Source organism: Panthera leo, chromosome B1, assembly GCF_018350215.1.
Source record: "Panthera leo isolate Ple1 chromosome B1, P.leo_Ple1_pat1.1, whole genome shotgun sequence".
Taxonomy (NCBI): domain Eukaryota; kingdom Metazoa; phylum Chordata; class Mammalia; order Carnivora; family Felidae; genus Panthera; species Panthera leo.
Genome location: NC_056682.1, coordinates 73,716,033 through 73,731,604, shown reverse-complemented (window position 1 = coordinate 73,731,604; position 15,572 = coordinate 73,716,033). Strand labels below are relative to the sequence as shown.

Sequence of the window (15,572 nt, the reverse complement as noted above, 5' to 3'; positions counted from 1 at the left end):
GATAACATAAGCAGCCAATTAACACACATATTGTATGTTATATATATTATTGTATGTGGTATTCTTACACTAAAGTCAGCCAGAGAAAAGAACATGTTATTAAGAAAACCATACATCTGAGCATAAGTAGACCCATGCAGTTTTAATCTGTGTTGTTCAAGGGTCAAGTGTGAATGAAATACTTAGTTTAGAAGACCACGAAAGAAGCCTCCCACATCCCTGACTCTAATCTTCCTTCAGCCTTTACCTCTGGGTGAAGTTCTGATTAGTGTCTAGTTACTCTGGCTCTCGGTCCCTGTCTTCTCATCCATTTCTCCTGCAGCATCTTGCTTTTTTCTCCTGAAAAAGTCTTGTTTCTGATTCTAAAAAAGGCTCTCTTTTCCTCTGAACATTTACAAAAGCACATGTGAAGTAAGTAGATCTTTAAACAAGTATATACCGGGCGCCTGGGTGGCTCAGTCGGTTAAGCGTTCGACTTCAGCTCAGGTCACGATCTCACAGACCGTGAGTTCGAGCCCCGCGTCGGGCTCTGGGATGATGGCTCAGAGTCTGGAGCCTGCTTCCAGTTCTGTGTCTCCCTCTCTGTCTGCCCCTCCCCTGTTCATGCTCTGTCTCTCTCTGTCTCAAAAATAAACGTAAAAAAAAAAAAAATTAAAAAAAAATAAACAAGTATATACCTAGCAATTCCTCAACGTGACTCAAAAAATATTTGATACACAATAATTTAAAAGATAGATACTACTTCCATATGTTAATTTTTATAAGCTAGAGTTAATACTACATTGCATTTAATGCAATGAAATAAGCTAAGAACTATTCGCTGATTAGACACAAATTTCTTAAGTTGGGAACCACATGTGAAAGGAAGCTAACCTCCTCTGACCTGCTCAGTTCTTTTTTTTTTTTTTTTTTTTTTTTTTATTAATGTTTATTTATTTTGAGAGAAGGTGAGCACGGGAGGGGCAGAGAGAGAGGGCGAGAAAGAGAATCCCAAGCAGGCTCTGCACTGTCCACACAGAGCCCCATGTGGGGCTCTGGCTCACAAACTGTGAGATCATGACCTGAATAGAAATGACCGAGTAGAAATGACCTGACCTGCTTAGTTCTCAGCCAGAACTGGGTTCGTGTGCTTCATTGAGCTCTGGAGTCAGAAAAACCTGGGTCAGTAGATGCGTATCTTTGGGCAAGTCACTTAACCTGTCCCCAAATATTCTCCTGCCCTTAGAATAGGAACAGTAATATCTACATCAAAGGGTATGATGTAGGTCTGAATGTACAGCAGGGTAAGTAAACCAATGAGTGCATGCCCCTTGGTTCCCACTCCCTCTGGAGGGGTGAGGGGGGCAAGAGGACCAAACCTCTGAGAACGGGAACCATGGATGTTTGCATGGGGTAATAGGGATGCCGGTAGTGGATGTTAGCTATTATTTTTTTCCCCAAGAAGTGATTCATCTTACAGATTATAGTTTATAAATGTATATTTTTCTCTTATGGGTACTAGCAGTGATACAAGGGACCCTGTTTGTTTTTTGTTTTTTGTTTTTTTTTTTTTTGTAGAAAAAAATCCCAGAGAAATAAATTCCTTAAGTGCATAGCAGATTTTAGGCCTGGGGAAACTCACAGTGTTTCTTCTCTCTCATAACAATTCCTGGGAAGTATAAAGGAGGAAACAGTAGCTAGTCTAAGAAAAAAATGGACAAGTTCAGGAGAAGGAAACTTGAGATGCTACAGAAGCCAAAGGCAATTATGGACTATTTGCTTTACTTCTCTATGTCCTCCATTAAGTACAATGTTAATTATCATGAGAACCAGATAAATTTAACATGGACTTGGTCTGTAGATTTAATTTCAGTAATTTAAACAGCAATCGAAATAGCTCCATGGTTAATTGATAGATTTGAAGTAATATAAAAATAATCTTTATTTTTCTCATCGCAAATGTTAAACATGTTCACTGTAGAAATTTTGGACGCGAGGTAAGAGCATAGAAAGAACGAATCCACTCTTCCCCCTTCACCTTGGGATGACCACTGGTAACTGTGTAGTGTATAGCCCTCCATAATTTTTTCAACGTATATATACATATTCAAAAAATTGGGATGAGGTGTTCAATGCCTAAACTATGAAGGGAATGGCATCTTTATTGTTTTGTGTGAGATTGTTTAGTGATTATCCAACATTTCTGAACTCTGAGGGTCATTTAGAATTCTATGCAGACACATACGGTTTACTCTCCCTGAGTTGCAAAGGGTTCTAAAGGCTATCCTCCTGCAGCTGTTCATAAAAGATAAATGGGAAATGCATCAGAGGTCAATTTAAGGGCTCCTTTTATAGAAGAAAACACTTTAAGGTAGTGCTTTATCCAACAGTGACATGTTTTTATTTGTCAATAGACTATAAGCTCAGGAATCTTATTTTCTCTCGTTAATCCTTGCCCATGCCTGGTATGGAATAAGTATTGAATTAATGAAATATTTGCTGAATAGGGAAATAAATCAGAGTTCAATCTAATAATCTGGATGGTGAGTCAATCATAATACTGAAGGATTGGGAAGTTTCAAGAAGGAAAATTACCAACAGGTAGAAAAAATCTGAGTGTGAGTTTTTTCATTATGGCTGTGATAGAACTTTGAATAGCATTAAGTTAAGAACATGGCCTATGTTTTTGACAGTAGGTGTGTTTCCTTTCTACTTCATACAAGTGTAATGTCTTCAAGTGTGCAGAGTAGATGTCTGATATTATGTGTGTGGTGGTCGCTGTTCAACAACTCACCAGCAATTTAAAGCAAATTAATTTGGGGAGTCTAGTGTATCGTTCTTGAGTTAATTCTTTTGGACAGTTCTTTCCTATTCCAATTATTTTACCCCCTCCTGCTGGATTAATTCATTCTTTCAGCAAATAATTACTGAGTGCCTATTATATCCAGCTAGTGCTCCAAGTGCTGGAGATACAATAGGGAACTAAATAGATAAAATTCTCTGCCTTCCTGGAAGGGGAGACAAACAATAACAAACAAATGTATGGTATGATTTCAGGTGTTGATAAGTGCTATGAGGAAAATGAAAGCAGAGTACAGCAACAGTGATGGTGTGTGTGTGTGTGTGTGTGTGCATGCGTGCATGTGAACAGAGTGGCACAAAAGAAGAGAGTGGTTTTCCTCCACTTTAATGCAACCCTTGGATGGGTCAAGTGCACTTGGCAGGCCCGGGAAATGCAGTGCAGCTGTGGCCCTTTGAATGGGCTGGGCTGTGGCACCTAGCGCTAGACATTTTGGGAATAATGCCCTCTACGCAGAGGCCTTTATGGTGCCAAAGCTGCAGTAATCTCCTTGAACTGTAGATTACTTAACAACTCTGCCTACGTCTTTGAAGATGTTGAACCGGTTGTAACTAAATGTTGTAGGTAAGAAGTACATTATCAGCCAAATTAGAGGTAGGATGTCCATGGCGGGTGCTAACAAATGGGCTGCATGCATCAATTAGAAAATGATCACAAGGGGAAAGATGCAAAGTGTGCTCTATTTGTTTATTCTGTTGTTCATGTTAAAACCAAACACAAACAGAGGCCAGACTTGAAAACTCCTTCAGTGGACAAAACCAGGTTAGTCATACAAGCAAAGCTTAATTTAGCTTACTTTGCAGGACAAGCAAAGCTAACTTGACCGAGATCACTTCTTGCTTACACCCCTGAAAATCATAAGCAAAACTTAAATTGTTCTCCCCAAATTGAGATGAGGTGATCACTAACCAATTCCCTTTCATTTAAGAAAATTCCCGTATTGTAACCAATCACCATGAAGAATAAACAGTCACTGCCTCCACACTATATAAGCTGCTTTATAATATATAGCTCTGAGCCTCATTCTGTGTTTTGGTCTGAGTGCTCCTGGTTTGCAAACTATCTTTAAGATGTGTGCACAATAAATTTTTACTAATTGCTACTTCACAGATTCATTGGTTTTACTTTTGTTTTTTTTCTGAACTTTTGACATTCAGCTTCTCTCTAAATTCTTTCCACATAGACAGACTGCTTAGGTAAGGCTCAGTTCTCTAAACTCTTGGGGATCACCTCTGATATTAAAAAAAAGAATATCGATATTAAGTGTAGGATCAAGGATTTAAAAATATTTCAACACGCAACACATTGCTTCTGGAGTAAGTCTGCTGTACTATTCCAGCCCTAGTGAATAATTAATGCCTTGAACTATTCCAATCACCACGGGTTGCCAGGCCACCAAATAACGAAGCCAATCCAGGATTTGTCCATATAAAAAGTGTGTGCGCTCCCAGCTAAATCTCAGTTAAGGAGGTTGCTCTATATACAGCCAAGTAGCACAAATATTCATGAATATCATTTGCAAATATAATCAGCAATGCAGTGAGTATTTCCTTTCCTCTTAATTCTGTATGCTCATTTAAAAGCCCCTTATGTGATTTTTATAGCATTTGATTATCATTGTTATTTACATTACACCAAATTTCCAACAATAAAACAGATTACAATAAAATCTCAAACTGTAAAACAACAAAAGGCAAGGGTCATATACTAACAGAGAAAGGAAGAGGGAGATGACGACACTGGAAACCAAGGATCATGGAAACTTCCTTAAGTGAGCCAAAACAGCCTTCGGCACTGTATTGAAAAGAAAACCATCACAGATAAGATATGCTTTTTCCAGTTTCTTTGATAAATTGTGCTAAGGGGATGTAATTAACACATAATATCTCTAATAGCAATGTTACATACATAAAGGCAAATATTCCCCAAGAAGCTTTTCTTTTTACTGACTCTCAGTAAAAGGAGTACATGTAATATTCAAAAGCTTATTCTCTCAAGACTGTATGGAGTAACTGATGGTCCTTTGTTATTTAAATGAGCATTTAAGGTGACATTTATGATCATATTATCACCAACATTATAACAAAGCTGCATATATTTTAGTTTTATAAGTTGTTAACCAAAAGCAGTTCGGGACTTGGTTTCCTCCTATCAGAAGGGAACTTCAGAGAGAGCGGATGCACTGGAAGGAGGAGGGAACATCACACACCAGAGGGAGCTGGTGGCCACAGAGGTACTCTCTTGCTGTGGCATGGCCCTGAGACAAAAAGATGCTCCCTCCTCTGCTGCCCTAATTGCAAATCTTTCCTTGATTTGCAGTCATCAGAGAGGTGTGGGCATTGCCGCTGGCAGCCATTGTTAAAACTGTACATTCAGGGTTGGTAAAGAATAGGGGGAGAGGGAACAAGGGAGGTGTCTCAGCACTGTAAAATTTAGGTGACTGGTACACAGAAAGTCTGGAAAGGCTGTCTTGTATGAGGAAAGACAGTACTTGGCAGGTTGATGCCAACCTCTCAATGTTTGCTGCTGAAGGTGGGGCTATGTTTCAATCCTACTTACCCCCTGGAAGAGATATACAGTAAAACCTTGGACTGTGAGTCACTTGTTCTGTGAGTGTTCCGCAAGATGAGCAAACATTTCTGATAAGTTTTAGCTTGATAAACGAGCATTGTCTTGCAATACAAGTAGTACGTGACACTGAACGTGACATGATCACAACTGAGCCAATGGTTCTTGAAATTCACTTCGATATACAAGTGGTTTGGATTACAAGCATGTTTCCAGAATGAATTATGCTTGCAAACTAAGGTTTTACAGTATTATGGTCTTGAGCCAGTGGGGTTGAGGACTAAGTCTTTGTGGTCAGCTCTGGATGGGGCCACTGAGGCTTCCTGTGGCCTCAGATGGAGAACCTTGGTGTCTATAAAAATCCTAGCTGCTGCCATAAGCTGTCTGTAGTTCCTCATTTTCTTTCAATATTATTATCACTAGGGTTTAGCCTAAGACAAGATGAGGCATGGCAAGGAATTTAAAAGACCAAATCCAGGGGGAAAATAACCTTACTCATTCTGGAAATAATAAAATATAGTATATCTTAAAAATACTTTTATATATACTAGTTCACATTTGGGGATTTTAAAATTTCATTTCCAGTCTATATATTTATATACCCACCCACTCATCCCATCCACCCATTACCTGTCATCCAACTATCTGCCTACCTATCCATCCATCCACCCACCCACCCACCCATCCATCCATCATCTATTTACATAGCTATCATCTATCTATCTAATCCTTCCATATATTTACCCATCTCTTGCAATATCCCATCACATTCCCACTAAAGCCCTTATAGTAGAATACATGGACTATAAAGAGTATAATGTATCTTTTTTGGCATTAAATTCCTAGCCAGAGTAGTAACATAGGCACAGGGGAGAAAAGAGACTAGTAAGTAATTTTGAAATAGATACGGGAAAACAAAGCTTTCAGCTAAAACTGTAATGAAGATAATGAATATTTAGATTTAAGAATGCATTACCAGAACATTTACATAATATCTCACAACTTTTATTTTTTTTTTTAAAGGATACGGGTTACTGATCATCCTCTTCAAATCAACCTTCTCTTTGCAGTAAGGGCAAGTCTGCTTTTTACCAACTATACACCAACCTCGGATGCAGAATTCGTGAAAGCTTAAGCATCTCGTTAGGGAAGTTTCTAGATAGTAAGAGGCAAGGTCTGCTTCATGATGGCATAATGGAAATGATCCCAACTGCAGGATGAAGTAGAGGGTGAGAATGGAGGTGAGTCATGACTTGACTGTGCACATCACTCTCAGGAAGATTCTGTAGGCCAATGGAACCCCAGGACTGTGAGCTTGCAGTCAGAGCTGTAATAGCTTTAGGAACTTGCGAGGTTTACATAGCTTCTTGGCCTTACCTGTTCTTCTTGCTGCACTAGATTCTCCCAAGAATTAAATTAGATAAAGAATATGAAAGTGCTTTTTTACAGCAATATTTAACATCACACTGTATTAATACATCTCCTTGCCTCGCTAATTGTGCGTTTCTCATAGATTTACCATAGTGTTTCCCTGTTCTATGTTTTGTGCCTTATTCATTACCTACTACATAATCACACTTGTCTTAGGCACCTAGACAAGCTTAAGTTACTTGTAGTCATAAACCATAAGTTTATGGAAATTTCTATTAGCTTTATGAGTCTTAAGTTTTTTTTTTGTTACTGATAAGAAGGCATTTATTTTTAATAGAATATAAACCTAATAAAATTCTGAAACACTAGGCATTTACAAATTCATTTGTATATATTTCCCTGTCTGGAGAGTTTGGCCCTTTGCCCCCAAAGTTGAGAGCAAACCCTGTCTTTTCCCACAATTGCTCCCATTAGAGCTCCTATCACACTGTAGCACGACATTCTATGTATATCCATGTCTCTCCTGAACCACATGAAACCTGTGGGACCAGGTCTCATTCTTCCCTGTCCTTAGCACCTGATGCAGTGCCTAAGTGCCTATTTATTAAATAAATATTTGAGTGAATCACGTAAAACCAACTACTTTTGCAGATATATTTTCTCAGGTTCCACAACATTGTAGATTTGGGCAAAATGAGTAACAGTAATGAGATCCATCCTATTTATTTATTTATTTTTACAATCGTTGATCCCAGTGTAGCTTTCTGAATCAAAATCAAACGATTTTCTGACTAGCCTGCTACATGTCCATGTGAACAGCAATGATGTAGCAGTCTCCTCCCTAATAAATGGGAGTGTAGAGCAGTCAAGACCATGTGTATAATTCCTCAATATTAGATCTGTATGTAACTAAGAGTTTCCACTATTGTACGTTTTTGGAATTGGGTAATTTTTGCAAAAGGCTTGGATTAACATAAAGTGGTGTATTATAGCAAAGATTTTAATAAACAAATTTTTTAATGTTTACTTTTGAGAGAGAGAAAGAGACAGCATGAGAAAGAGAGAGAGAGAGAGAATGAATGGGAGAGGGGCAGAGAGAGGGAGACACAGAATCCATAGCAGGCTCCAGGCTTCAAGCTGTCAGCACAGAGCCTGACGCAGGGCTTGAACCTATGAACCACAAGACCATGACCTGAGCCAAAGCCGGAAGCTTAACTGACTGAGCCACCCAGGTGCAACATTATAACAAAGATTTTAAACCCAAACCCTTGCAGCCCTTTATTCAAAAGGGCTGGAGTATGGCCTCATCTTCCAGATAGGTAGAGTTCAGGAGTCATAGAGCCAGCATTGAAATGTCCATGTCCTCTTAATATCCTGTCTCATCTTTAAATCTTGATCCTGAAAAGTCTCCAAGCTGGCAGAGTTGCTGCAGAGCAATACTCAGATTCCTTCCCCTGCCCCAGCTTGTTAATATGACTCACGTTCACCCACTCCTTGCTAATATGATTCATGCTAAAATGGGCCATTAACAGTACTCCCTACAAAGCAAATTTAAAAGTGACTACATTTTAGATTACATATGCCCACATGCACAACAATCCCTAAGGGGTTTTAAAGGTGGAGAGAGAAAATATTTCCACTTGCAAATGGTATAAGGGGCTCTGTTCCAACACTTGAAAAGTAAATCGTATTTAAAACTAGGGCCAGACTTGGAAGGATAGTTTTTTGGGAAAGGTATCACACTGGAAAACCACCATAGAACTCCATATGGGATATTTTTGTGTTTCTTGCCTTAAAATGGTAAGGCTTAAACGTCAGGAGTAAGGTCTCCTATTGCATTTCAGATACATTTACTCCATTTTTTAACTCTCAGGATTGAATAAATGGAATCTGTCCAGATTAAACAGAACCGAGTCATAGGCACTGCACATCTAGAGTATTACTGAGTTAGGTGGGCTTCAGAAGCAAAAGACAGATGGTTTAACCACCTCATAATGCCAGAGGGTTGAACTGAGTGCAGAGCAATATTATAAAGTTGATATTGTACTATAAAGATAAATGATACCTTCTTTTCCCCTATATTTAGGAGAGAATTAAAATACTGATTGTTGGCCAACCCAAACACAACTTTGGTATCCAGAGTTACATATTCAGGACTCTTGATCCTAGATCTTTCCATATGTTGAGGTCTTCCTCAACGGTTATTGGAATTCCCAGAGAATGCTGGTTTCCAGGCCCAGGCTTGTCTGCATCCTAACACCTAAAGATCTATCAGCCATTCAGGGCAGACCTCGCAGACAGAGGAGCCACATCGTTCAAAAGCTAGATGCTCAAGTTTTGGTCCCTCCTTTTGTAGTCCGAGGTGTCCTGCTGCCTGTGGCGTTATCTTCTTTCCAAGACCAGAGCTGATAGCTGGTTGACCCCGCTATCACTGTTGACACAAGTAAGTTCCTAGGATTATTTCTAGGCAAAGCATACTTTGTTGTTTTCAGTCCTGTGAGATTCAGAGGCTCCACCTGGACAGTTCTGAGTTCCTCTCTGAACCTGAAACTCCACTTTTTCTCACCCCCACACCTTTCTCTCCCAGGTTCTTCTTGGCTATCTGTTCACGTACGGCTTTGCCAACTTTCCCAGCCAGTGTCTTGTGCAGATGCTACATACAGCCTTTCTCTCTGGGTAGCATGAAGATTCATTTTTACAAAGGAAATCACTGGCCAAAGAGGTTCACCTCAGTTAGCAGTTCATTAGTTAGCAGAGACTATCAGAAAGTCTCTGCAAGAGAGAAGGTGGAGGACAAGGACCTGGGGTTTGGGGATGGGAGCTAAGCAAGGCAGAAGAGATGGGGCTAGGAGGAGGGGAGGAAGGTATGAGACAGTGCTCCCTGACTTGCCATGACCAACACAGATTATTTGAAAATTGCCTCCCATCATCGGCTTGATGAAGCCCATATGGTTTCCCGTGAAAAGGATACACATGATTGCATGAGAGCTGGTAGGTGTTTTCAATGAGCCCTTCTTCATTGAGCTCCACAATGATCTTCTGCCCACAGACGGCGCAGACATTGTCTGACAAGCTCCTTGTGGGCATCCCACTGACGCTGTAGAACTGTTTGGGGGAAATGCACAGAGCACTGTTAGAAAGGAGAGCACATATACCATTCATTCTCTGAACACAGGAACACCACTTCCAGGCTTTGGGACATAGAGTTTTCACTGCTTCTTCATTGGTTTAGAACTTGAAACACTTTTCCTCCTAGGAATGCTTCAGTGTAGTTAGGGTCTCCAGGCAAAAACCCACTGAACTCCAAATGGACCCAGAGTACACTGCTAATTATAACCTCCAATTTAACCTCCCCATTGAGGAATCCTTCAAGAGGAAAGGTTTTCATGCAGGGTTGTAGTTCAGAGTCACCCAGGAAGCTTTTTAAGCTTACCTATAGCCTAACCCTTTCTCTGATTCACAGATCCGGAGTAAGCTCAGGCATCTCTATCATTTTTACTTCCCATGTGATGAGAGGGAGCATATAGACTAATCCCATTGGAAAGCAATGTCTTTAGAATTCTAACCTGGGATGCCTGCATCTTTCCAATGCTGTGGATGAAGAGTGATTCCAATATTGGCAGCACATTAGAATCCCTAAGAAGCTGTTTTTTACAAAATAAATATTTATTTAAATATTGTTTTATACGTAAAGGAAAGATATGAAGATAGTACCAGTTCCCGTATACCATATACCCTATTTCCCCTATTATTACCATCTTACATTAGTAGGTATCTTTGTCACAATCAATGAACCAACATTGACACTTATTATGAAACAAAGTACATACTTTATCCAGATTAGATTTTTAAAATTTTCTTATGTTTTATGTATATTTGAGAGAGAGAGAGAGTGAGAGAGCGCACAAGAGGGGGAGGGGCAGAGAGAGATGGAGACACAGAATCCGAAGCAGACTCCAGGCTCTGAGCTGTCAGCACAGAGCCTGACGTGGGGCTCGAACTCATGAGCAGTGAGATCAAGACCTGAGCCAAAGTTGGACGCTTAACCCACTGAGCCACCCAGGTGCCCCTATTCGGATTAGATTTAAAAAAAAAAAAACGAATGTCCTCATTCTGTTCCAGAATCCGATTCAGGATACCACTTAGTTGTTATGTTTCCTTGAGCTCCTGTTGGCTGTGGTGGTTTCTCAGACCTCACTTTTTTTCTATGACTTTGACAATTTGGGGGAGTATTTTGCGGAATATCCCTCAATGGGAATTTAGCTGATGTTTTTCTCTTGATTACAGTGAGGTTATGAGTTTTAGGAACGAAGATAATGTTCTTATCACACCATAGCAAGGGTACGTGCTATCAGTCTTATCACTGTTGATTTTCACCTTGATCACCTGGTGTGATGCAGTGTCTGTCAGGTTTCTCTACTATAAAGCTACTCTTTTTTTTTTTTTTTTTATTCCTTTCTATTTTGTACTCTTTGGAAGGAAATCATGAAGAACAGCCCATTCATAAGGAGGGGGAAGTTAAGCTCTACCTCAATATCAGTGAGTCTTCTCCAGAGAAAAGGAACTGATAGGGTGTGTATGTGTGTGTATCTAGATGGGTGTTTGATCAAACAATCGAGCACCACAGCCCACCCAAGCTGACCCCAAAAAACTTAACCAATAACCTTCTTAAGGTTCGAGTGTCTACATAAATTACGTGGACTTCCGCATGAGAGATTTGTCTATTCTCCTCCATTCATTCATTTATATCAACATAGACTCATGATATTTATTTTAAACATTTATTCATTTTTGAGTCAGAGACAGAGCATGAACAGGGGAGGGTCAGAGAGAGAGGGAGACACAGAATCGGAACCAGGCTCCAGGCTCGAGCTGTCAGCACACAGAGCCCGACGCGGGGCTTGAACTCACGAGTTGTGAGATCATCACCTGAGCCGAAGTCGGACGCTCAACCTACTGAGCCACCCAGGTGCCCCTCATGATATTTATTTTATACTTTGGGTTATAACCCACTCTGCTGCTGCTACTATTGCTGCTGCTACTACTACCATTACTACTACTACTACTATTACTACTACTGTTGCTACTACTATGACTACTACTATTGTTACTACTACTACAACTACGACTACTACTACTAAGACTACAACTACTACTACTACCATTACTACTACTACTACTACTTTTACTACTACTGTTGCTACTACTACGACGACTACTACTATTGTTACTACTACTACTACGACTACAACTACGACTACTACTATTACTACTACTACTACTATGACTACTACTACAACTACTATTACTACTACTGCTATTACTACCACTACAACGACGACGACTACTGCTACTACCATTACTACTATTTGGTTGCACAGATTGTTCTAGCGTTTACCATTGGCAGCTTTTTCAGTTGTCTTCTGTCTCTTTGACTTATCCTCATAACTGTGGTGGGGTTTTTTGTTTGTTTGCTTGTTTTGAGCACTTCCTTAACTTCTGGGAGTACAAGGTACTCCGGGCTCATTTGTATATTCCCTGCCAAGACCTAGAATCAACCATTTCTCCAAGGAACCTTGGTTCCTTTTATTGTAGAATGGCATTAGAAAAGATATGGGCATTAGGTGTGCTTACTGCTCCTGGGGTGTCATTGCTTCTGGGCTTCTTAGCTGACAGAGGAAGGAGATAGAGCTGTATATACTAACCCATGTGTATATCATAGCGATAGATGTTCCTATATGTATCCATCTATATTAAGACACATGTAATGTATATTATGCTAAACGTGATCTCAGACTGATGTCTTTAACTCTTATCCTTTACTATATGGATCATTCTAGCCTTCTCTCCTTGAGTGTTAATAACCTTCTGAGGGTGAGAAACATAGCTCCTACTACGGATCATCCATTTACTGAGTTATTCAGTTGCGGAATACATGGATAGCAGTATCACAATTGTGAACCCATAGCCCTGAGGGAAAACACTTTACAAACTAGAGTACAGTACTTATGTTCAGTTCCTTTGCTTTTAATCTTAGATCTCTACTCATTTCAAAGTTACTTAGGTCAGCGCTTTCTTCTCCTCCCTTCAGTGTGGTTATTTCATGCATTTGTAATACAGTTAGATTCTTCTGTCACAGTCTACATTCTGTCCTGGCATTCTCTCACATCCTAAATGATTTTTCGGATTTGTATACGTTGTTTCACTCCTTCTGCTACAAAGTACTATTGATTTTGACAAATGCATAGTGTCATGTATTTACGATTACAGTGTCATACAGAATAATTTCACTGCCCTAAAAAATTCCCTGTACTTCATCTATTCATCCCTGCTCACTCCCTAAACCCCTGGCAACCACTGATCTGTTTACCATCTCCATAGTTGTGCCCTTTCCAAAATGTCATATAAATGGAATCATATAACATGTACCCTTTTCTGACTGCCTTCTTTCAGTTAGCAACATGTATTTACAGTTCATCCATGTTTTTGCATGGCTTAATAGCTCATTCCTTTTCCTGAGGAGCTTTTAAAACAAAGCAGATGCACTGGCTCCACTCCCAGAGATTCTGACTTAATTAGTCTGGTGTGGGGTTTAGGCAGTGGTGTGAGAATGGAAATTGCTCCTCCTTTGCTTCCTCCTTACCTCTGTCTCACACACACACACACACACACACACACACACACACACACACACACTCCATCAGTTCAAGTCACTCGTGGCTGTGCCAATGGCTTGAAGCAGTGGGTTTTATATATTTGGTAGATGAAGTTAAGTTGACAGAGGATGACAAGAAGTTGAAGCCTGGTGGGGTGGGATCAGGTGAGAAGTCTCCAGAAAGTTGGCGCTTAAAAACTTGTCTTGTGAGGTTGAATCTCTTCTTCTTGGTCCACTGGAGAACAGAGGACACACAACTCTTCTCTCCCTCTCCTGTCCATAAATAAGTACAAGAGGCTTTGGGAAATTTTTAAGAAGTATGACTTCTGGCTTTTGCTGGAGGAACTAGGAGTGGAAATGCTCTCTCCTTTGCTCACCTTAAACATTATAAAAAAGGCAGTTGTCCCATAGATGACACATGGCAGGGGACTTCCAAAAGGTATCTTGTTCTGGCATTTCACCACAGAAGTCGGATTCCAGGCTATAGGAAAAGAGTAAGATAGAGCCTACGGAGATGGAGAAGGGCAGACTGGACAGGGATGAAGTCAAGGTCATGTCTGCTTAGTCCTGCCCCATAAATGGAGAGAGAGAAGAACAGTCTGGAATTGCACTCCTCCCTTGCCATCCACAGTAGCTTTTCCATTTCGTATCTGCTGTGTACCAAGAGGCCAGCGGAGGACAGAGACATAGAATTCCTGAAACCACTAGGTCATCCCAAAGCCCCTGGTTTGTGAGTTTTTATGAGATGTGCATGTGTCAGACATAGATGAGTGCTCCTAATATCAGAATATGAAATCCATCTAACCAGCAAGTATGTCCACTTGGAGTTTCAATCTTAAGAGAGTTTAAGAAAAAGCTATTAGGGATACTTTCTAAGTCCCAGAGACCAATATACAGTCAGAATACATTTAGCACAGTTTTTGTATCTCCGACTTCTTCTAATGCTATCTAATGATAACTGATCATTATGAGGAGTAATGATTGATTCTCAAGTGCTTTATGTGCATGAAATATGACTTTCTGTGTTAGGCACAGAATATAAAATTTAGTATAAAATATAAAATATAAAATTTGTTGTCGTTATTTAATTTTTACTAATCCTTTCAATGCGGGCAATTGGAGTATGCTAGAGATGGTTACTTCCAAATAATAATTATTTTTTTAATGTCTATTTATTTATTTATTTATTTATTTAGAGAGAGCATGCGTGCATGAGCAGGAGACGGGCAGAGAGAGAGGGAGAATTCCAAGCAGGTTCCATGCTCAGTGCAGAGCTGGATGTGGGGCTTGATCTCATGATCTAGAGATCATGACTTGAGCCCATATCAAGAGTCAGTTGCTTAACTGACCGAGCCACACAGGTGCCCCCCAAATAATTATTTTATTTAAAAAGATGCCTCTGGGGGCACCTGGCTGGTTGTCAGTAGAGCATGCGACTCTTGATCTCAGGGTTGTGAGTTTGAGCCCCCACACTGGGCTAGAGATTACTTGAAAGTAAGTAAGTAAATAAATAAATAAAGCCTTATTTCCCAACAAATTTCTATAAATAGGAAGTATATTTTCTAATCAACTAGCAAAGATAATTTTTGATGCAAGGAGAATTAGGGAGCAGTTGGCCTGGGAGAACCAAAAAAAAGACTTCTCTGTTTCCGAAAATGGATGCAAATGTGTAAGATGAGACCATTTCTCCATGCACCATAAGTAGTTTCAGAGAATGAAAGCAACACTTACCCCTATAGTAGAAACCATGTAATCCGAACAGATCTCTGCAAAATCTCTCCCCATTACGCCATAGTAGAGGCCATAGAACAAGGATACAATGCCAAAATCCATGGAATCTCTAGCCTTGATTCTATTGAAAATGACAGGGTAAGGAAATAAGAACGTGGTATATGAGGGGCTCGAGAAGGGTTGCAGCTTAGAAGAAATTTCCTGCCACAGTCTCTCACAGAAAGTTGGGAGTACTTTTTTTTAACTGATTTTTTAGACTTTAATTGATTTTTTAAAGCCTCTTAAAGTCTCTAAATTCTCTTCAAATGTTACCACTCCTTGGTAAGTGGGCGAAGTAATTCTTGAGAGGGTCTTTTAACTGGTGGTTTTGAAGCTGGGCTTCAAAGAAAGGCCTGTGCAGCTTGTAAA

General features: G+C 39.9%; 1 protein-coding gene across 4 annotated transcripts in view; it reads right to left on the bottom strand.

Moving 5' to 3' along the window:
• Positions 1 to 3,512: 3,512 nt before the first annotated feature.
• The window catches only part of RNF175 (ring finger protein 175), a 47,835-nt gene continuing 35,775 nt past the window's right edge, over positions 3,513 to 15,572 (bottom strand). For 3 of the 4 annotated variants that reach the window (XM_042935254.1, XM_042935256.1, XM_042935258.1), the window contains exons 6-9: positions 15,165 to 15,285; positions 9,750 to 9,883; positions 6,436 to 6,537; positions 3,513 to 4,290 (exon numbers count right to left, since the gene is read on the bottom strand). In XM_042935254.1, coding sequence (XP_042791188.1) covers positions 4,170 to 4,290; positions 6,436 to 6,537; positions 9,750 to 9,883; positions 15,165 to 15,285 — 478 coding nt within the window. In that variant the 3' untranslated portion in view covers positions 3,513 to 4,169. The remainder of the gene's footprint in view (positions 4,291 to 6,435; positions 6,538 to 9,749; positions 9,884 to 15,164; positions 15,286 to 15,572) is intronic. The other variant, XM_042935255.1, reaches the window with a different exon arrangement.